General features: G+C 44.3%; 1 protein-coding gene across 1 annotated transcript in view; it reads right to left on the bottom strand.

The window, feature by feature from the left end:
- Window positions 1-23,661, bottom strand: part of LOC311131844 (leucine zipper putative tumor suppressor 2 homolog) — a gene marked incomplete at its 3' end in the record, with an annotated part of 28,746 nt that extends 5,085 nt beyond the window's left edge. The window contains exons 1-3 of the mRNA XM_084164973.1: window positions 23,603-23,661; window positions 3,763-3,995; window positions 2,978-3,395 (exon numbers count right to left, since the gene is read on the bottom strand). Coding sequence (XP_084021099.1) covers window positions 2,978-3,395; window positions 3,763-3,956 — 612 coding nt within the window. The 5' untranslated portion in view covers window positions 3,957-3,995; window positions 23,603-23,661. The remainder of the gene's footprint in view (window positions 1-2,977; window positions 3,396-3,762; window positions 3,996-23,602) is intronic.
- Between the last annotated feature and the right edge of the window lie 164 nt (window positions 23,662-23,825).

The following is a 23,825-nucleotide window of genomic DNA, read 5'->3' as shown; positions in this document are numbered from 1 at the left end:
CGGACAATTCCATCGACCTCATGGCTTGGTTTTTGTTCTGATGTGCACTGTCAAGTGTGGGACCTTATATAGACAGGTGTGTGCCTTTCCAAATCATGTCCAATCAATTGAATTTACCACAGCGGGATTCCAATCAAGTTGTAGGAACATCTCAAAGATGATCAATGGAAACAGGATGCACCTGAGCTCAATTTCGAGTCTCATAGCAAAGGGTCTGAATACTTATGTAAATAAGGTATTTATATTATTTATTTATTTTGCAATAAATTCATTAAAAACCTGTTTTTGCGTTGTCATTATTGGGTATTGTGTGTAGGTTGATGAGATAAAAAAATATATAATAATTTAGAATAAGGCTGTAACTTAACAAAATTTGGAAAAAGGGAAAGGGTCTGAATACTTCCATGTACAAACGAAAAACCACTAAAACACCAATTAAAGTGTTAAAATCCATTACATAAACACAATAACAAAGATCATTCACTATTCATTCGTTAAGGGCAGTTCTTAAGGAACATTATGCATTTAAGAAAATCTATTTCAAAAGAACAGAATGGCATATTTTGAGTTTAAATATATTACTGTGCTTTGAGTGGTGGGGAGCGCATGGAATCGTGGTAATTCTTTCAAAAAGGTTTATTTTGAAATAGAGCTCAACGGGTAATTTTGAAGAGTTGTTTGGCAAGGATATTCGATGTGGAACTGCAGAATCTGCTCTTTCTGATACTATATAGACATCAAAACATCTTACCTGCCTGTGACTCTGTAGGAACATTTTTAAAAGTCACTTTTTGTCGCTCCGTTCACCTGCCTCTGTGTCAATTCCAAGCTGCGCTGTTCATCAGATTCTTCATATACAATTTAATGATTGATAATATTCTCACCCATCAGACTATTGTCAATTAAATCTTGTCTTTAGGCAAACTCAATTTTTATATGAAATTTGTCAATATACACTACATGACCAAAAGTATGTGGACACCTGCTTGTTGAACATCTCATTCCAAAATCATGGGCATTAATATGGAGTTGGTCCCCCCTTTGCTGTTATAACAGCCTACACTCTTCTGGGAAGGCTTTCCACTAGATGTTGGAACATTACTGCGGGGACTGGCCTCCATTCAGCCACAAGAACATTAGTGAGGTCCGGCACGATTAGGCCTGGATCGCAGTCGGCGTTCCAATTAATCACAAAGGTGTTCTATGTGGTTGAAGTCAGGGCTCTGTGCAGGCCAGTCAAGTTCTTCCACACCGATCTCGACAAACCATTTCTGTATGGACCTTGCTTTGTGCATGGGGACATTGTCATGCTGGAACAGGAAAGGGCCTTCCCCAAACTGTTGTCACAAGTTGGGAACACAGAATCGTCTAGAATGTCATTGTATGCTGTAGCGTTAAGATTTCCCTTCACTGGAACTAAGGGGCCTAGCCCGAACCATGAAAAACAGCCCCAGACCATTATTCCTCCTCCACCTAACTTTACAGTTGGCACTATACATTGGGGCAGGTAGCGTTCTCCTGGCGCCTGCCAAACCCAGATTTGTCTGTCAGACTGCCAGATGGTGAAGCGTTATTCATCACTCCAGAGAACGCATTTCCACTGCTTCAGAGTCCAATGAAGGCGAGCTTTACACCACTCCAGCCGACGAAAGCGCATGGTGATCTTAGGCTTGTGTGCGGCTGCTCGACCATGGAAACCCATTTTATGAAGCTCCCAACAAACAGTTATTGTGCTGACGTTGCTTCCAGAGGCAGTTTGGAACTCAGTAGTGAGTGTTGCAACCGAGGACAGCACTCGGCGGTCCCGTTCTTTGAGCTTGTGTGGCCTACCACTTCGCGGCTGAGCCCGTTGTTACGCTTAGACGTTTCCACTTCACAATAACTGCACTTACAGTTGCCGGAGGCAGCTCTAGCAGGGCAGAAATTTGACGAACTGACTTGTTGGAAAGGTGGCATCCTATGATGGTGCCACGTTGAAAGTCACTGAGCTCTTCAGTAAGGCCATTCTACTGCCCATGATTGTCTATGGAGATTGCATGGCTGTGTGCTCGAGTTTATACACCTGTCAGCATCGGGTGTGGCTGAAATAGCCTAATCCACTAATTTGAAGGGGTGTCCACATACTCTTTTTATATTTGGTGTAGTTTAGGTGTAGTTTCGATGCGCCATCATCAGCTGTGCAGGCTGACTGCCAGTGAATAACTTGCGGTGAACGAGGGACATAAATAAATACCTTTTAAAACTGCTTATAATACAAATTATGTTTGTAAAATTAAGATTCTAACAACGTAGCTCAGCTGGTAGAGCACGGCGCTTGTAACGCCAAGGTAGTGGGTTCGATCCCAAGGACCACCCATACACAAAAATGTATGCACGCATGACTGTAAGTCGCTTTGGATAAAAGCGTCTGCTAAATGGCATATTATTTATATTATTATTCTAACAACGACAGTGTGTTATATAGACTTATTTAGGAAAAGTCAAGGACGGGGGGTGACATGACTTTAAAAATGTCAGAGTAATTAAAACAGTTATTTTGGTTTGAGTCAACAGGTTAAGGTTCCCTCTCGATCAATAGAAATGAATAGCCAATTAGACAGCAGAGAGGATCTATGGTAAATAATGTTAGCATATAGTTGGCCTAGCACCTCACCACTGGTGCTGCTTATTAGCTGGCAGTAGTTGGGTAATAATGAGGTACTGAAAGTTCACCATACCATTAGCTAGAAGTATTATTAGCTAGCTACATTCTGTGTTCTGTATATTAACTAAGTGAGGATTTTACAAGTGAAACGTACAACTGAGAAATAAAAAAAGTATACTAATGATAACACAATTAAATGTATGGGCGTTATCAAAGGGAAGTTCTGACAGTAATTTCTTGACTCAAGGCTTACTATAGGACTTATTAGGGATACACAGATACGACAAGCTCGGGAACCATTTCACATTTTGGGAATCCCCCTCCGACACTCACCTTCTCCAGTTTTCCCGAAACAGGGATGAGTTTGGGTGGCGGACCGCCAATATTCCCGTTGAGACCTCTGTTATCCCTCTGCTCCTCCGAGTCGCTACACGGACTCCCGACCGTCACCACATGGTTATCATTCCAGTCTCCTACAGTCACCACCTCAGTCACAAACCCATAGTTCCCATTCCCTCCACCACCACCACCACCACCACCTCCAGCCACACACCCAGCCCCACCAGCAGAGTTACCTGCCCGGGGCTGCTTCTTGGTGGGCAGTGGCGGCGGCTGGAGCTGGGTGGTCTGGAGCTGGGCCTGGTTGTTGATAACCAGTAGTTGTTCCAGGGAGCTTGCGCTGTGCAGGGTGTTGCTATCACCCTGGAGCCTGAAACAGCTGGTGGTTGGGGTGTTACGGTGTGGCTTAGTGCTGAAATAAAAATAATGTATAATAATCATTGATTGGAATTACAGTATATAGCATTTTCCCAGTAGCTATTTTCCATATTAAGGGGGGAATCACTAGTCTGGTCCCAGATCTGTTTGTGCTCTTGTTTGGCATGACAATCCCAAGAGTTGGCAAGAGAGCAAAAACAAGGCAAAAAACTGCAACCCAGGCTAGGAAATCATCTCATCCACGACCAATATAGCCTGAGTGCCAGTCTGTTTGTGCTATCATGCCAACTCCTTGTCACTTATTTTCCAGCCATGTTTGGCTTGACAAGGACAGCAATAAAGTAGGCAAGAGCACTTAAACAGACTGGCACCCGGGTTATGACTAATGAGTAGCACCCTACCGGATCTCGCTGGCGGCCCGGCAGTGTCGTTGCTCCTGATAGGTCCGGCCAGAGATGAGGCTGCTGACGGAGCCCATGGTGGCTCCGGGGCCACAGGGCCCTCCGACCACGGGGGAGAGGGAGACGATGTCGAGGCTGGTGGGAGGCTTGGGGTGGTCAGTCACGGACACAGGCAGGGTCTGAACCAGAGCCATGGTACCTGGACAAGGCCGGACATACACCGAACACACACTCTGCATAGAGAGAGAGGGGAAGAAAAGTTTAATTTCAAGTACACTTCATTGGGACATTATAAAGGCTGATCATTGATACAGTTCATAGTTAAACACATTTCCCATCCTTTCCCTTCAACATTCAAAATATTAAGTTAAAAAATCTGATTTAACGAGACAGAAAGAATGCGGGTGAGTGTGTAGAATTGTGTGTGTGTGTTTGTGAGCTTGGTGTTTAAGTGTTTAATTTCCAGCCAGTATTATGTTAGTGTGAGTTGCCTGGGGGACTGAGAGGGGACATATTATATTTAGCCTGCTGTGCCTCGCTCAAAGCTTTCTGGCCAAGTGGAATAATACAACCTAACTATGACCACACACTGTCTGCTAGAGCCATCAAAAACACACACACACACACACACACACACACGCACGCACGCACGCACATGCACGCACGCACGCACACATGTGCACCCACGCACGTGCACACATATACACAAACACACACCTGCACACAAACACTCACTGTCACACATACAGTACTTCAAAGCCCATTCCTCCCTGAGGCTTACAGGCAGGACACCCATCAACTCTATGCCAAATTAAATCAGTGTTTTTGCCCAGGATACCAAGTATACATGCACATGCCCAGTACACAAGTGCAGGGAACACAGGCCATTTCCAGCCAACAGTCAGAGAGAGGATAGGGAGCAGAGAGAGGAAGGAAATACAGGTGGGGAAACAAGGACTTTAAAAAGAAGGAGAAAGGAATTGGGGATTCCTAAGTTCTGAGGAGGACACCTACTGATGAAGGAGTAATAACTGAGTAGTGTCAGGGTTGTTCAACAACTCCATCAATTACTGGTCACTCCCAAACATCTCAATGACTCCCCGCTGTAGGTGTTTGTGTGTGTGTGCGCACATATGAGGGTGAAAGCAAAACTCTGTGATGTGTGTGTGTGTGTGGTATGCGAGAAGTTGACCATTTCCCAGACCAGAATCATCATGAATGATGCCTCCTTTCACCTTCCCCCATCCACCCCCACCCTTCTCCTCAGCCCCAGCCCAGCCAAGGTCTACTCTGCCTGGGATAATGGCATTAGAGGACCCTCCAGGATGGTGGGTGATCCCCTGGCCCTAACCCTGTGACCCCAGCAGGAGTGGGCCGTAGCTGGGCAGACTCCCCCTCTCTCCTCCCTGACCTCCAGGGGCCTGGTTTTGTTCCTGCTGCTCTGGGATACAAAGCCCCAGAGCTCATTTCCCTCTGATGTTGTTCACTGCTTATTTCTAAAGTTATGAAGTTCCTCCCTCGCACGCAAATCCTCCTCCCACACACACACACATTCCCTGCCCCCGTTCTCTTTCACTTGTCAGACTGAGCAAAAATGCTGAGAAAGTGGGTTTGTTGTTTGAGCACTCCATTGCTTCAGATGCAGTGAAGGCAACTAGCAGAGGGTGATTTGGAAGCATGACACAAAAACATGCGACAAAACATCCAAGTGTCTCTTTCATTGGAAGCTCATGTAAAGCAGTTTAACACATTTTCAAGTATGAGTATTATAGAAGTATTCCTTTATAGAAAACGCTTTAAACTGTAAGCAAAGTGCCTAACGAGTTTGGGTAGCAAACTTTAGTGCAGAAATAAGGGGTAACGACAGGGAAATAACAGGAAACGACCGGGAAATAACACGGTAACGACAGGGTAACAACACGGTAATAGTTAGTATGTAGCTGCTAAATAACAATATAAAGGGTGGCACATTTTCCTGGTTGCAGAAACAATTATTTGTTACTTAAGAACTATAAATAATAGAGGCTAATAAGCACAAAGTATGTACTTAGTATTCAAGGCCATTTCACAAGTTCTCAGCAGCACTGTATATACTCATATAGAATGTAGAAAGACTGTTTCTTCAACAGAAACGCTTGAGAAACTACATCATACTGTATGTGGGCCAACCACAAAACGTAGCTTTTGGTAGCTAGCTAGCCTAGTTAAATAACCTAGCATTGCGTCACACAGTATAAAACTATTTTAACACAATACTATCTCATCACCAATAGTTTGCTATTAACACAACATTCGGAAACAGTTTATGAAATGTAAATTACCTTTTACGTGTTATAAACTTTTTAAACAATACATAACTCTCCTCAGCAAGCATCAAAGAAGACTGAGGAGAGAGAGCGCACCGCAGGCTGCTTTTCTGACGTTACTGCAGACCAAAGACATCCATCAAAGAGCGATTCTCAATCGCAAAAGGCAGGCATAAAAAATAACAAACTATTTTTTCCAATTTTTCAGTTTGCTTTAGAATACAGTGCTGAAGCACTGTAGTTATACTGAATTAAGTACCAGTACTGAACATAATAATTAGTCAGTAACAACATGGCATCTGTTTGCACATCACCTGTAAGTACTGGAAAACTATGAACTACAAGCAAAATACATAAAAAGGTATGTTTTGTGGTTGGCCTACATTCAGTATAAGTAGGCCTATGCTGTATTTTCTCATACCTTTCTATCAAATAAAAAGTATTTCTACAAAAGTTCAGGTGAAATGGCCTTGAATACTTACTACATAAGTTGTGCTTATTACCCTAGAATAATTGTTTCTACATAACAACCAGGAAAATGTGTCACCCTTTATATTGTTATTTGGGCTCCCGAGTGGCACAGCGGTCTAAGGCACTGCATCTCAGTGCTTGAGGCGTCACTACAGACCCCCTCGTTCGATACCAGGCTGTATCACAACCGGCCGTGATTGGGAGTCCCATAGGGCGGCGCACAATTGGCCCAGCGTCGTCTTGGTTTGGACGGTGTAGGCCGTCATTGTAAATAAGAATTTGTTCTTAACTGACTTGCCTAGTTAAATAAAGGTAAAATAAATAAAATAAAAATTTAGCAGCTAGATACTAACTATGAACGGGTTATTTCCGTGTCGTTACCGTGTTATTTCCCTGTTGTTTCCTTTTAATTCCCTGTGGTTACCACTTATTTCAGCACTGTTATTACAGAGTTTCAGAATGTCTACGGTGCTCCAGAGAGAGAAAGAAAGGGGGAAAAGCCAGGTATTCCAATCAAGAGGCATAGCAGAGATGCCAAATCTATTGGGATGTAATCCTGTTTGGTTAGTGTTTGGTGTGCACACAGATACTGAGCAGGATGGGTGAAGGTGGTTATTTTGACGCCAAACCCACCACTGGTGTGAGTGGCCAAAGAGCTCTATTTTCATGTCATCTGACCAAAGCACCGGTTCCAGATGCAAGTGCTAATGCTGTTTAGCAAAATCTAGGAGTTTACATTCTTTGGATGACTTGAAAATAGAGCTCTTTGGTCACGCACACCAGTGGTGTGTTTGGCATCGAAATGATAACGCATGAGCAGAAAAGAACCCCATAACTACTGTAAAACATGGTGGTGGATCTTTGATGTTATGGGGCTATTTTGCTTCCACTGGTCCTGGGGCACTTGATAAGGTCAGAACCCCACAATTGATTGTGCCAATAAAGATATTTTAAAATTCAAGATACAGTGCATTTGGAAAGTATTCAGATCCCTTTACTTTTTCCACATTTTGTTACGTTACGGCCTTATTCTAAAATGGATTAAATTGTTTTTTTCCCCCCTCATCAATCTACACACAATACCCCATAATGACAAAGCAAAAACATGTTTTTAGAAATGTTTGCACATGTATAAACAAACAACAACTGAAATTTCACATTTACATAAGTATTCAGACCCTTTACTCAGTACTTTGTTGAAGCACCTTTGGCAGCGATTACAGCCTTGAGTCTTCTTGGGTATGACGTTACAAGCTTGGAACACCTGTATTTGGGGAGTTTCTCCCATTCTTCTCTGCAGATCCCCTCAAGCTCTGTCAGGTTGGATGGGGAGCGTCGCTATACAGCTATTTTCAGGTCTCTCCAGAGATGTTCCATCGGGTCCAAGTCTGGGCTCTTGCTGGGCCACTCAACGACATTCAGAGACAGGTCCCAAAGTCACTCCTGCGTTGTCTTGGCTGTGTGCTTAGGGTCGTTGTGCTGTTGGAAGGAGAACCTTCGCCCCAATCTGAGGTCCTGAGCGCTCTGGAGCAGGTTTTCATCAAGGTTCTCTCTGTACTTTGCTCCATTCATCTTTCCCTCGATCCTGACTAGTCTCCAAGTCCCTTCAGCTGAAAAACATCCCCACAGCATGATGCTTCCACCACTATGCTTCACCATAGGGATGGTGCCAGGTTCCCTCCAGACGTGACGCTTGGCATTCAGGTCAAAGAGTTCAATCTTGGTTCCATCAGACCAGAGAATCTTGTTTCTCATGGTCTGAGAGTCCTTTAGGTGCCTTTTGGCAAACTCCAAGCGGGCTGTCATGTGCCTTTTACTGAGCATTGGCTTCCGTCTGGCCACTCTACCATGAAGGCCTGATTGGTGGAGTGCTGCAGAGATGGTTGTCCTTCTGGAAGGTTCTCCCACTCCACAGAGGAACTCTGGAGCTCTGTCAGAGTGACCATCGGGTTCTTGGTCACCTCCCTGACCAAGGCCCTTCTCCCCTGATTGCTCAGTTTGGCCGGGGGGCCAGCTCTAGGAAGAGTCTTGGTGGTTCCAAACTTCTTCCATTTAAGAATGATGGAGGACACTGTGTTCTTGGGGACCTTCACTGCTGCAGAAATTTTTTGGTAACCTTTCCCAGATCTGTGCCTCGAAACAATCCTGTCTCGGAGCTCTATGGACAATTCCTTCGACGTCATGACTTGGTTTCTGCTCTGACATGCACTGTCAACTGTGGAACCTTATATAGACAGGTGTGTGCCTTTCCAAATCATGTCCAATCAATTTAATTTACCCCAGGTGGACTACAATCAAGTTGTAGAAACATCTCAAGGATGATCAATGGAAACAGGATGCACATGAGCTCAATTTCGAGTCTCCTAGCAAAGGGTCTGAATACTTATGTAAATAAGGTTTAATTTTTTAACATTTTTTAACATTTCTAAAAACCTGTTTTCGCTTTGTCATTATGGGGTATTGTGTGTAGATTGATGAGAAGAAAACAAACATTTAATCAATTTTAGAATAAGGCTGTAACGTAACAAAATGTGGAAAAAGTCAAGGGGTCTGAATACTTTCCGAATGCACCATATAATATTATCTCTGTAACTGCCTTAGTGATCAAATTCCATCAGTTATGCAAGCACACCACCTGTGCCATTAAGGTCCAGACCTTTTGTTAGAGGCCGCATTACAGATTACAATATCACTGCCAATGACAGCCTTTCGATTGCAAAAGAAATATCAGGCTTTGCATGTGGAAATGTTGGTTAATGCACCACTAACAGAAAACCATGGAAATTAAACACAAAAACAATGTTTTAAGTGAGAATTAGGCATTGGTCTGAAGCAGAAAAAGAAAGGAAATTCACTTCAGATGAGCACCACAATGCTTACTTCAACCAAGGTATTCCAGCACACAGCTTTGACCTATTACAGTAGCTATGTTGGTCTATTGTACTTTAAACACTGTGTAGGTAGGTTGCTTAGGATTCAAACCTTCTCAAACAGCCTAATTCATACTCTTCAGAAGGATAATGGACTTTACAGTGTCGAGCTATTAAAATAATGTATAAATACTGTACATAGGCTGTATGTATTTTACAAATACAAATACAAACATAACTTTAGGCTACATAATCAGTTGACAGAGGTAATGAACTGTCCATTCATCAACACAGCAATTAATAAAAAAGGACCATGTTTGCAATAAAAGTGGTTCTGAGCTTATGTCAATATTACACAGGTTAGCTAACAGTAATAGAAATCAGGAATGCAGACAGGCTCGATAGACCTCTTTATCTATATGAGTGACCACCACCTGTTGTTATGTTGCACACCTACTGACCAAAAAAGGATGTATTATGAAAAATATATTTTTCTCAATTACACATATTGCTAATATAAAGGTTTAAATATATTACCATTTAAACAGCAAAGAACAACAGGCAGGTACCACATAATTTCTACAAGACCCAAAAGCTCACTCAATCAAGCATGATGGTCTTATAAAAGCAAAGCTTACTTTCATATAATTTTAAAAGTTTGAAAAAGTAGTGGAATGGGATAATGTTTTAGTATGAGGAGGAAAGCATGCAATACTTTATTTTTGTATTAATGCGGTACAAATCACATTATTGTAGGAGCACCTCCTCCAAGAGAATGAAATAGGCTGTTTGAAAAGGTTTGAATCCTAAGTAACCTGCCTACACATTGTTTAAAGTACAATAGACTAGTGATGGGGGAAAAATCAACACAGTTACATATTGCAATATTATTTTGGACGATATTATATCGATACTTTGACTTATAAATGTTTTTGCTAGGTAGCATTAGTTAGTGGTAGTCGGCTGTACCTGCGCCAAAACTCCAGTATTTTTCATCCTATAGCTTGTTCTCCATCTTCTTTTTAACCCCCTAAGGTCGATGTCAGCATAACAAAAAAATCCCCATAAAAATCTGTCAGTTTAAACTAGAGATACATTTTTCTTTTTTTTGCATTGGATGCGTCTCAATCCACCACATCTGCCTATGTAACACTTCCGTATCTGCGGTGAAAGGTAACAGAGCTAAAGCGGTGTTTGTCAGACCATGAGACATCCCGAAAATCGGTCTTCTCACAAAATCGTCTGTAGCGTCCGAACAGTTTGGCCTACAAACTATTTTGACCCCTATATGGAAAGATGAGATTCTCACGAACAAGATGGTGTTCTCCGTTTTGCTTTACTCTCACGAACACGTACATGTCTGTTGTTTTGCTCTAGGACACCAACAGGCATCACAAGAGTCATCTGAAGGTCCCCTGGTACCAGTTGAAAAAAATTATGGAAGTATATGTGACTCGTTTCAGGAAACTAGGCATATGTCGCGCGTCACTACTTCACAGGAGAGCCATTTGAACTTTATTTTAATTTTTCTATCAAAATGCGTTTTTTGGCAGAAATGCCTTCTGGAACATGTGAACTTTCATGTGCCTTAATAACAAACTTGTATGCCATCTGTAAATACGAATAAAATTGTTAAATTACGAGTCGAGTTGGTTTAGCCACAGAAAAAGACAGTAACCTTCCCGCTAACCAAGATTGGCTGAGATAATGAGTGGGCTGGACATGCCGAGAGATGAGTTCGGATTGGTCTGCCATGTACCACGCTTCTGTCTATTTGAGCTGGTCAGTATGTGTAGATAATCCTGTCTAATGCTGCTTTTAAAAAAATATATTGCGTAGTAGAACTGCATAAGAGCTGCTCTCCACTTTCTGGAGGACAGAGTTTCGAAATCAGTGGAATTAGAGTATGATAGCTAAGGAGATGGAGAAAACATCTTGAATATGGGTGGTGTAAGTAAACGTTGGCAAAAAAGCGTAAATTGTTGCCAGCAGCACAATTGCAGTCCCCAACCAGCCTAACCAGCTTTGCTAGGGCGAGTAAAATGGTCAGAGTGAGCTGTTCTCTCATTTGTGTCTGGAAGTAGCTAGCAAGCTAGCCAACGTTAGCCAGTTAGCTTGGGTGCTTGACTGCTGTTGTGAGGACAGAACGCTCACTTCAACCCTTAAAGAGATCGGTGGGTCTAAAGCTTAAGAGGGTGTGAACGATGCTGAATGGGTGTAGACAAAGAAGAGGTCTCCAGTAGGTGTACCAAAACATTAAAATGCAATTTTCTCAAAAGTGAGGTTACAAGTTTATCAACTTTCAAAGCAGAATTACTTTCCCATTATTCCTCAACTGTAGTGTATGATACCCCATTTTCTAGTACTGAGTTTCTACATTTATCCTATGTAAAAAACACAATTTCAAATGTTGCTACATTAGACCGAATTTAGCCGGTCGGTCACATGTATGGACACTGTTTAGTGACAAAAATAAAGGGTTAAAGACATTTTCAAGTCTTGCCATAGATGTTCAAGCCGATTTAAGTCAAAACTGTAACTAGGCCATTCAGGAACATTCAATGTTGTCTTGGTAAGCAACTCCAGTGTATATTTAACACAGGTGAGAGTGTTGACGAGGACAAGGCTGGAGATCACTCTGTCATGCTGATTGAGTTAGAATAACAGACTGGAAGTTTTAAAAGGAGGGTGGTGCTTGAAATCATTGTTCTTCCTCTGTTAACAATGGTTACCTGCAAGGAAACACGTGCCGTCATCATTGCTTTGCACAAAAAGGGCTTCACAGGCAAGGATATTGCTGCTAGTAAGATTGCACCTAAATCAACCATTTATCGGATCATCAAGAACTTCAAGGAGAGAGGTTCAATTGTTGTGAAGAAGGCTTCAGGGCACACAAGAAAGTCCAGCAAGCACCAGGACTGTCTCCTAAAGTTGATTCAGCTGCGGGATCGGGGCACCACCAGTGCAGAGCTTGCTCAGGAATGGCAGCAGGCAGGTGTGAATGCATCTGCACGCACAGTGAGGCGAAGACTTTTGGAGGATGGCCTGGTGTCAAGAAGGTCAGCGAGGAAGCCACTTCTCTCCAGGAAAAACATCAGGGACATACTGATATTCTGCAAAAGGTACAGAGATTGGACTGCTGAGGACTGGGGTAAAGTCATTTTCTCTGATGAATCACCTTTCCGATAGTTTGGGGCATCCGGAAAAAAGCTTGTCCGGAGAAGACAAGGTGAGCGCTACCATCAGTCCTGTGTCATGCCAATAGTAAAGCATCCTGAGACCATTCATGTGTGAGGTTGCTTCTCAGCCAAGGGAGTGGGCTCACTCACAATTTTGCCTAAGAACACAGCCATGAATAAAGAATGGTACCAACACATCCTCCGAGAGCAACTTCTCCCAACCATCCAAGAACAGTTTGGTGACGAACAATGCCTTTTCCAGCATGATGGAGCGCCTTGCCATAAGGCAAAAATGATAACCAAGTTGCTCGGGGAACAAAACATCAACATTTTGTCACGCCCTGACTCAGGGGACTCGTATATGTTTAGTCAGGGTGTGTATATTCTTTGTTATGTAGTATTTTCTATGTGGGATCTAGTTGGTGTAGATCTATGTTGGCCGGTGTGGTTCCCAATCAGAGGCAGCTGTAGCTCGTTGTCTCTGATTGGGGATCATACTTAGGCAGCCTATTGGCACTAGTGGGTTGTGGGATCTTGTTCCGTGTAAGGTTTGTTGTGTGTTACCTTAGGACTTCACGTGTCGTTGGTTTATTGTTTTGTCGTGTGTTTATTCAGTTTAATAAACATGTACGCATTTCACGCTGCGCCTTGGTCTGACCCGTTCCTTAACGAACGTGACAGAAGATCCCACCAAACGAGGACCAAGCAGCGTGCCCAGGCGGAGCGAATGGCCATGTCACAGGTGGCCGATTTGTGGTCATGGGAAGAGATATTTGCGGGGAGAGGACCATGGGCTAAGTTAGATGCCCAAGCAGGAGAGGAGCAACGGCAACACGGAGGAGGCCGGTCGAGGAGGAAGCCCGAGAAGCAGCCCCAAGAAAAAAAAATTTGGGGGCACACGGGGTGGTTGGCGGAGCCTAGGGTTAGAGCAGAGCCAACTCCCCGTACTCACGCGAAGAGGCGTATGACTGGGCAAGCTCCGTGTTATGCGGAGCTACGTACTGTGTCGCCAGTGCGCCGGCACAGTCCTGTACGTCCTGTGCTTGCACCACGCACGTGCCGTGCGAAGATGGGCATCCAGCCAGGACGGGGTGTGCCGGCTCAACGCTCCTGGTCTTCAGTACACCTCCTCGGTCCCGCATATCCTGCGCCAGTTCTACGAACGGTATCGCCAGTGCACGTGCACAGCCCAGTGCGTCCTGTGCCAGCACCCCGCACGTGTAGTGCGAAAGTGGGCAGTCAGCCAGGACGGGTTGTGCCAGCTCTCCGCTCCAGACCTCCAGTCCGCTTTCACAGTCCGGTCCGGCCCGTTCCTGCTCCTCGCACCAAGCCAGTGGTGCGCGTCGCCAGCCCGGCCCGGCCTGTTCCTGCTCCTCGCACCAAGCCAGTGGTGCGCGTCGCCAGCCTGGCCCGGCCTGTTCCTGCTCCTCGCACCAAGCCAGTGCCAGTGGTGCGCGTCGCCAGTCCGGCCCGGCCTGTTCCTGCCCCTCGCACCAAGCCAGTGGTGCGCGTCGCCAGTCCGGCCCGGCCCGTTCCTGTGCCTCGCACCAAGCCAGTGGTGCGTGTTCCTAGTCCGGTCCGGCCCGTGCCTGCTCCTCGCACCAGACCAGTGGTGCGTTTGTCCAGTCCGGCACGGCCCGTGCCCGTTCCACCGGTGCCTGGTTCGGCACCGGTCAGCTGCTCCACTCCGGAGCCAGAGCAGTCCGCTCCACCGGTGCCTGATCCAGTGCCGGTCAGCTGTTCCACTCCGGAGCCAGAGCAGTCCACTCCACCGGGGTCCAGTCCAGCTCCGGTCAGCGGCTCCAGTCCAGACCATGACGTCAGCCCCTCTCCAGGTTCGGGGTCTCCCACACCAGGGTCCAGACAGGGCCTGGCGTATCATGGGAGGAAGGAGAGGGAAAGCAGCACACCGAGGTCCAGACCAGACCAGGGGCGCAACAGGGAGGCGGAGAGTGAGAGGTCGTCACGCCCCGAGCCGGATCAGCCTCCGAGGCGGAATGCCCACCCGGCCCCTACCCTGTTATGTTTATGTTGTGCAGTCGGAGTCCGCACCTTTGGGGGGGGGGGGGGGGTACTGTCACGCCCTGACTCAGGGGACTCGTATATGTTGAGTCAGGGTGTGTATATTCTTTGTTATGTAGTATTTTCTATGTGGGATCTAGTTGGTGTAGATCTATGTTGGCCGGTGTGGTTCCCAATCAGAGGCAGCTGTAGCTCGTTGTCTCTGATTGGGGATCATACTTAGGCAGCCTATTGGCACTAGTGGGTTGTGGGATCTTGTTCCGTGTAAGGTTTGTTGTGTGTTACCTTAGGACTTCACGTGTCGTTGGTTTATTGTTTTGTCGTGTGTTTATTCAGTTTAATAAACATGTACGCATTTCACGCTGCGCCTTGGTCTGACCCGTTCCTTAACGAACGTGACACATTTTGGGTCCATGGCCAGGAAACTCCCCAGACCTTAATCCCACTGAGAACTTGTAGTCAATCCTCAAGAGGCGGGTGGACAAACAAAATCCCACAAATTCTGACAATCTCCAAGCATTGATTATGCAAGAATGGGCTGCCATCAGTCAGGATGTGGCACAGAAGTTAATTGACAGCATGCCAGGGCGGATTGCAGTGGTCTTGAAAAAGAAGGGTCAACACTGCAAATATTGACTCTTTGCATAAACTTAATGTAATTGTCAATAAAAACCTTTGACACTTATGGAATGCTTGTAATTATACTTCAGTATACCATAGTAACATCTGACAAAAATATTTAAAAACACTGAAGCAGCAAACTTTGTGAAGACCAATACTTGTGTAATTCTCAAAATATTTGACCACGACTGTACATGGGACTTATATAGAGCCTTTCAAGGACCCAAAGTCACTTTACAATGATATACACTACCAGTCAAAAGTTTGGACACACCTACTTATTCAAGGGTTTTTCTTAATTTTTTAAACTATTTTTTACATTTTAGAGTAATAGCGAAGACATCAAAACTATGAAATAACACATATGGAATCATGTAGTAACCAAAAAATTGTTAAACAAATCAAAATATATATGCCAAGAGTGTGCAAAGCTGTCATCAAGGCAAACGGTGGCTATTTGAAGAATCTCAAATATAAAATATATTTTGATTTGTTTAACACTTTTTTTTTTTACTACACGATTCCATATGTGTTATTTCATAGCTTTGATGTCTTCACTATTATTCTACAATGTAGAAAATAGTAAAAATAAAGAAAAACCCTTGAATGAGTAGGTGTGTCCAAACTTTTGACTGGTACTGCAAATGAAAAAGAAAAACAACAAAACAGGAGTCAAAACAAAACATCAGACTAAACAAAGCATGAATAAATAGAGGGGTGAGCTCAAATAAGGGAAAGAGTGTGATCTATCAGTGTATAGGGAGGGTAGGGTTGGGATTAGGATACAAACCTGGTTTAGGGTAAGGGGCAGGATTGGGATTTGGATACGAACCCGCTTTAGGGTAAGGTGCGGGATTGGGGTTAGGATATGAACCCGGTTTAGGGTAAGGGTTTGGTTTAGGTGCTGCTCAGTATGGTGAAGAGAGGAGTGTCTTTGGGGAGGGGGAGCTTAAGGGTAGGCCTTTGGGGAGGGGGAGGGCGGCTTAAGGGTAGGCCTTGTCAAAGAGGTGGGGCTTAAGGAGGGACTGAAAGATAGTGATGGACTCCAAGTCACTGATGGCGGGAGTTCCAGAGCCTAGGAGCAACCCTGGACAAGGCCCTGTCGCCGAAGTTCTGGAGCTTCGACCTGGGGATGAAAAGGTGGCCTGCTGTGGTGGAACGGAGTGCGCGTGTGGATTGGTGGGGGTGAAGAAGTTCTAAGAGGTTAGGGGGGGCAAGGTGATGAAGGACTTTATAGTTCATGCCTGAAAATATGAAGAGTGGTATTCAGTGATGTGTTGTGTTGGATTTGCCCCAAACATAACTCTTTGTATCCAGAACATAAAGTTAATTTATTTCCCAAATGTTTTGCAGTTTTACTTTAGTGCTCTTTGCAAACAGGATGCATGTTTTGGAATATTTGTATTCTGTACAGGCTTCCTTCTTTTCACTCTGTCATTTAGGTTAGTATTGTGGAGCAACTACAATGTTGTTGATCCATACTCAGTTTTCTCCTATAACAGCCATTCAACTTTGTAACTGTTTTAAAGTCACCATTGCCCTCATGGTGAAATCCCTGAGCAGTTTCCTTCCTCTCCGGCAACTGAGTTAGGAAAGACGCCTGTATCTTTGTAGTGACTGGGTGTATTGATACACCATCCAAAGTGTAATTAATAACTTCACCATGCTCAAAGGGATATTCAACAGGTGCCCTTCTTTGCGAGGCAATGGAAAACCTCCCTGGTCTTTGTGGTTGAAACTGTGTTTGAAATTCACTGCTCGACAGAGGGACCTTTCAGATAATTGTTTGTGTGGGGTACAGAGATGATGTAGTCATTCAAAATCATGTTAAACACAATTAATGCACACAGAGTGAGTCCACTGCAACTTATTATGTGACTTGTTAATTCTACTTTGACATGATGGGGTATTGTGTGTAGGCCAGTGACACAACAACATGTGGAAAAAGTCAAGGGGTGTGAATACTTTCCGAAGGCACTCTAAAACGTAGTTTTAGTTTTTAATTGCCCTTACATTCCTACACAGTGACTGTCTGTCTGATGTCTCTGTCACCTTCCCTCACATGGCTTGCATGTAGCATGTAGCTTCCTGTAGCGTGTGTGTGTGTCCACTTCTTACTAACCACTATGGCTGCCAGTCGGTTGCTGTGTTTCTGTGCCAATTTGTCCTTCTCTAGGTTGGGAAGTACCTAGCTTTGCTGAATGCTCAATCAGTCTGCCACCAGGTACTGACCCACTTAATTAAAGCAGGCTTTCTATGCTGTAACACAGAATATATGCACGTGCACATGAACATGCACACACACAGATCAAACACAGCTAGAGACTGGCAACAAAAGCCAGTTTAGTTTTTTTTATTTTACAGCCAACTTGTTGCTATTACAGACTTCAGCTACTCTCTCTGTTCGGATCGGTTGCCATGGCACTAGAGAGGCCCACATGTTTCATGCCCGGGGTGGAACGAGATAGAGGGAGGGAGGGTGGGAATAAGAGAAGGAAAGAAAGGAAAAGAAGGAGAAAAACAAAAGAAAGAAAGAGCAAAAGAAAGAATGAAAGAAGATACCGGGAATAAGTAAAAGAAGAAAAAGAGAGAGTGAATGAGTGAGTCGGGGTGTGAGTCAGGGAATGTTTGTGTGTGTGTATCAGTCTGACAGGGAGCAGGTTGGCTCCTTAGCATCTCAAAGCATCTGGGCTCCATTATGGCCAGACTGTAGTGAGGGCTGAAGACTGAATCACACACACACACACACACACACACACACACACACACACACACACACACACACACACACACACACACACACACACACACACACACACACACACACACACACACACACACACACACACATACACACACACACACCCACAGTGAGTCCTTTTGGGGGTTGATAGAGAGCAGTAATCCATTGAAAGTGGATGCAGTCAGAGACGTCAATAAGACTGAAGGAGAAACACAAACATGGGGACATCTGGGGGACAGTAGCTGTCAATCACATGAGGACTGTGTTTGTCTCCAGTGGCAAAAAGCAGGGAGTACACTGGCACAGCGTACACACAGACGCACACACACAGACACACAGACACAGACACAGACACACACACACACACAGGAACACACGCAGGCACAGCAGGTGGAGTTCACTGTATGGGCATAACAGCAGTGTTAAGATGTTGCCAAAGTTACACAGTGAGACAGTGGTGGTTGTATGCAGCATTGGTCATCATCGTCGCAACAGGGTTTGAATCATCAGGTCTTGGCTGGTCATTATAATCGCTACAGGGATTGATTAGACAGGTATTGGCTACGGTCCCTGCTTAATAACGCCCTGTGTTAAACAGTTTAGAGAATCATACACTGCCAGAAACATACAGGGAGGAACGATGGAATAATTCAAGAGTAACCGAGTAGGAGAAGAACAATGCCCGGAGAGGAGAAATAGAGAGAGAGTGAGAGAGAGAGAGTGAGAGAGAGAGAGAGAGAGAGAGAGGGAGGGAGGGAGAGGGAGAGGAGGTGCTCCATCAGAAGCCTTGTTTATTTAAAAACATCAATACAATATCAAACTCATATCGCTAACCCTTTTGTCTAATAGCAAAAAATATCACTAGACTGGCTCCATGTCTTCCCAGTGTAACTCTTGCTTACTCTTCTATTCTATTATATTCTACTTTAGTCTACTCTACCATAATATATTATATTCTATTCCACTTTATTATATTATATTCTACTGTATTTACTCTGTGGGTCTGGGTGTAAGGTATACAGTAGGAGACAGCTCTGGGCAGATGAGATAGACAGTTGGTCCTCAGTCAGCAGGTCTGTTCTGGTCTGGGAATGGGGAGGGGAGGCATTGGAAGTATGTGAGGGAAAATGGCTGAGTTGAATCAGTCCAGTCGGAAAAATTCGGAATTTCCAACCACTAATGGTTATTTAGCAGTGGCCGGTGGTCAGACAAACAGACACTTGTGTGTGTGGGGGGGGGGGGGGGGGGTTGCGGCTCGCGGTCAGACATGCAGACAGGGATAATGTGAATACCGGTGGTGGTGGTGGTGGTTGTGGGTGTGTGGAGAGACTCGGCACCACTCTGCCAGCCTGCTACTGTCCATCAGACACCAGTCCCAAATCAACCCCTTGACACCTCCCCTAGTTGCCTATCACTCCACGATGGCCCCCTGTAGATCAGAGAGAATGAGATAGCTTGAAGTGTCATCTGTTGTATCGAATTATATCGTAGTCTAGCACTATAACACCTGGTTTCACTCATCAACATGATTATTTGAATCCAGTGTGTTGATACTGGTCTGGAACAAAAGCCTTAGCTACACTGACTGTGTTGTTTTGTTGCTGTAAGCCAATGGGGAAAGTAGCTCACAGTATTGTATTCTGGTTAAGATGATCCCCTTAGGGTCTATTGTTGTGTTGAGTTTTACAACCAACCCTGATTGCTTTGACAATAATTGTCGAGGAGCTCAGAAAACTAAAGAGAAAGAAGACACAAAAAGAGAGGGGGAAATCCTTTTTCCTCCAAAGCTTCCCTCCAAAACTCCCCTTCCCTTCTGCGGTATTGTTTCTATAGTAAGTGGAGAGCTATTGTTTCAGAGTTAAAGACGACAAGGACAGAGGCGTTAATCCAATCAAATTAAATTCAAAGGGCTTTATCGGCATGGGAAACATATGTTTACATTGCCAAAGCAAGTGAAATAGATAATAAACAAAATTGTTATCTCACTCTAAATACAACCCCACTCTGCCATGAACCAGAGGAGGGGGCAGAAAGAGGAGAGGGAAGCCCAGTAACAGCACCCTGAGTCTGGGGAGAACCAGGAGAAACTAGGTCGCACTATCACAGAGCTTCAAAATGTCATCTGTTTCTGCTCAGCAAAGTCAAGATTTCAACAAAGCTAAAGTTATGTTAGAGACAGTTGAACAGTCATTCAATTAATCATTAGTAGTTTCCTCATTGCTGACTTCAAGCAGAATGCATAGTTGGTAGGATTAGACACACACACAAACACAAACACACACACGCACACTCACAAATTAATTCCACACCAGCTGTTACATAAGCAGTGCTGCCTAAGTCAAACTGTGCCAGGGAGTGTGTAATTCAAGATAACTATAATGTATAATTCAGGATAACTCATCATAGAGAGACAGAGGGCTCTATTTTCGGCTGGCGCTAAGGAGGCACAAGTGTCAAACACACGTTAGTTTGCAATTTCGTCATGTAAAAACTGGCGGACTGGCATTTTCCACCCCTTATGCCAGATTCTGCAATGTACCTGTCCAACATCAGCTCGCCTGTGCTTGCGCTGCGCTTGCGCTGAGGTGGCAATATTTGAGGTGGCAATATTTGAGGTGTGTCCTTAAAATGTTGATTAGAATTTGATTAGAATTATTTACTCTCTTTTTAAGCCTTATTAGTGAATTTAACGTTTGGCATGTTCATGGCTCAGACATGGTAGACATAATGCAATTTACGGCAGGCCTAGCCCCTATATCAGTGTTGTCACGACTCCCTCCTCATCTCCTTGTTCGGGCAGGCTTGGCGTTCGTCGTCAACAGCCTTCTAGCCACTGCCGCTCCTCTTTTCATCATTCCATTTGTTTTGTATTGTTTTTCACACACACATGGTACATGTCCCCTCATCAGTCTCTGTATAATTATTCCCTCTGCTCCCCCATGTTTTTGTGTGTTATTGTTCCATGTGGAGGTGTCGCTAGCTTGTGTTGAGCATTATGTTACTTTTATCGCCGGGATATTCACACATGTGTTTTGTTTTCCCAGTACGCATTTAAGTCGCACTGTATTTGGTTTACGCATTGCTGCGGACTGCTGTATTGACCAAATCAACCCTATTCTCTGATTTACACCTCCTGCGCCTGGCTCCGTCCTACTCACCTTGTTACAAGTGTAGATCCTATTTAACAATATATTTCCATATTGAAGCCATGCAATTAGGCTTCTTACAACGTGGACTGTAAACATGTTCAACATAATTAGCAAAGATGGGATTGACCTACATACAGTACATTTTGTTATTTTGTTTCTGCAGGCTATTTAAAAAACTAGGCTATAACAGACTAACATTCAAATTGGAGTTGATGACAACGCAATACATAAAAGACTGTAAATACACACTTTAAAGCAACCACATATTTAGCCATGGTGCAAGTACTGATTGGCCAGTGAGTGGTCAAGCCTCGACACACCTACAACTTGTTTACTGCCAGCGCTAAGATTTACCATTGTGTTAGGTTTGTTAAAATAGAGCCCAGAGTTTGACAGAGCAGGGGGAAACGACCAGAAGTACAAAAGTGGTTATACACACACACACGGAAAAAAAGAGACAGACAGTTCTGTCACTTTAACTCTAGCTGCCAGAGAGATTGAGAGATGGAGGGATGGATGGAGGGGGAACAGAGTGGTATGGAAAACACTGATTCAGCGCAGTGAGCTGAGACCAACCCTACTTTAATGAGCTCTCTTGCCCTCTCTTTAAGCTCTTCTTTCTCTCTCACCCCTCTCTCTACTCCCCTCCCTCCATCCCCCCTCTCACACTCAACCAGAAACCTTATATAAAGGCCTGGCACAGGGGTCAACAGAACAGAACGAATGGAAAAGAACAGAGGAAAGCGAGGGAGTCAGAGGGGAGGAGGGAAAAGAGGGAATAGGAAAGGAGAGAAGGAGATGTTATGGAGGTTTGTGAAGGACAGAGAAAATACATCTTGCTATATCTCACATTTCCAGCTCAGGGATTAGAAGCAGCAACTTTTTGGATACTGGCCCAATGCTCTTAACTGCTAGGCTACATGCCACCCCCCCTACACACACACACATATAGTGTGAGTCAACTTTGGGTCAAGTCAATGTGGAAAGGGTTACGAGACCCGCAGCATGAGACACACGTTTACCTCATCTGTTTTGTTCCAACGTCTATGAGGTAACCATCATTTCCACCTCTTTCACTGTCCTGTCCCCTTAACCCAGTATGTATCTCTCTCTCTTTCTCTCTCTCCTCCCCCCTCTCTCATCCTTCTCTCTCACTCTCTTTCTCTTCCTCAGATAATCTGTAATCCATTATTTTTCTATCCTGACATGTTGTCATACCAAGTGAAATGTGCCATCACCCTAATCACAGTTTAACCAGTCTAGACAATGACATTGTATTCCAATCATTCACTCTTTAATTGTATGTCTCAGATAGATCATCAACAAAAACTTTATGTGGCCAAACAAAAAGCTAGAATATGAAGTTGAGCTGAATTTAGATAGCCTGGATTCCAAACGGATTCACTGTTGTTTAAGTGAATAAATGGTGCGCTCAGCATTCAGTCTGGTTTAACCAGGCTACATGAGATAGCTGCAGTGCAAACCCTGACAACATAGAGTCTGTATACATATGTGCTGACACATCCTGCATAACAACACAGAGGACAAATTACAATGTTCTTATGATGAAGAAACTGCTCATTAAAAAGAGACAACTATACAACAATGACTACTTCTGTGCTCTACTCTCTCATCAGGACAAACAGTGTGTGTGTGTGTGTGTTTGTGTTTGTGTTTACAACTTGTTGCTCCTCATTTATAGTGGTTAGTTTAGTGTGTGTATGTGTGCATGTGTGTGTGTGAGTCCTTGCATGCGTGCGTGTGTGTGTGTGTGTGTGTGTGTGTGTGTGTGTGTGTGTGTATGTGTGTGTATGTATGTGTATGTATTTGTGGACAGACTGAATAACTCCTTTCTCCCGGCAAGCTGTCAGACAGAAGGGTAACAGGTTTTATCCAAAACCTCCGTAACACAGACCACAGATCAATAACCTACAGCCGATTTCTGAATATCAATTATCCAATAACTACAATTCACAGGCTGCCAAAACCTAACTATACCCCCCAAAAACCTGTCTCACCTACCCCAACACTAAACCGTTACCCCAATGTCCTGAGCCCCATCACCTCAAAATCCCACAAAACTTTGACCCAAACCCCCCACCTTAGCCCTTTTTTTATGGTCTATGTACCTAGAGTTGGAAAATGTGGGATAACATTATCACCTCACACCTTTCATTGATGGAGCTTCAACAACAGCTTTCCCACACCGACTCGAGTGCCTAAAGTTCCAATTGGTAACTTTGATTGACTAAACAGAGAAAATGTCAAATATTTCCTAAGCACACACACATGCATGTTAGCACACACACACACACACACACACACACACAAACACACACACACACACACACACACACACACACACACACACACACACACACACACACAACACACACAAACACACACACACACTTCAGAGTAAGTTTGATCATGAACCATGCTGTGGCTTGCTCACACACAAACACACACACACACTCACCCCAGTGAAACGCCTGCATTGCTGCCTCCGCTTGTCTCCGCCTGTCCTGAAGAAAATCACTACAGTCCCAGTTCCCTAACTCAAATCTTTCTCTCTTTCTCTCTCTTTTTCCTCACTCGTTCTCCTCTCCTCTAACCTTCCTTTATTCCACAGACCACTGTGAGGAGTTTTAAATGGAAGCACTCTTTCCTTCTCCCCTTCGATCTCTTCTCCTCTCTTTTCC

This window comes from Coregonus lavaretus (genome assembly GCF_964263955.1).
Source record: "Coregonus lavaretus genome assembly, chromosome: 1".
In the NCBI taxonomy this organism is placed as follows: Eukaryota; Metazoa; Chordata; class Actinopteri; order Salmoniformes; family Salmonidae; genus Coregonus; species Coregonus lavaretus.
This window is presented reverse-complemented; position numbering and strand designations above follow the sequence as displayed.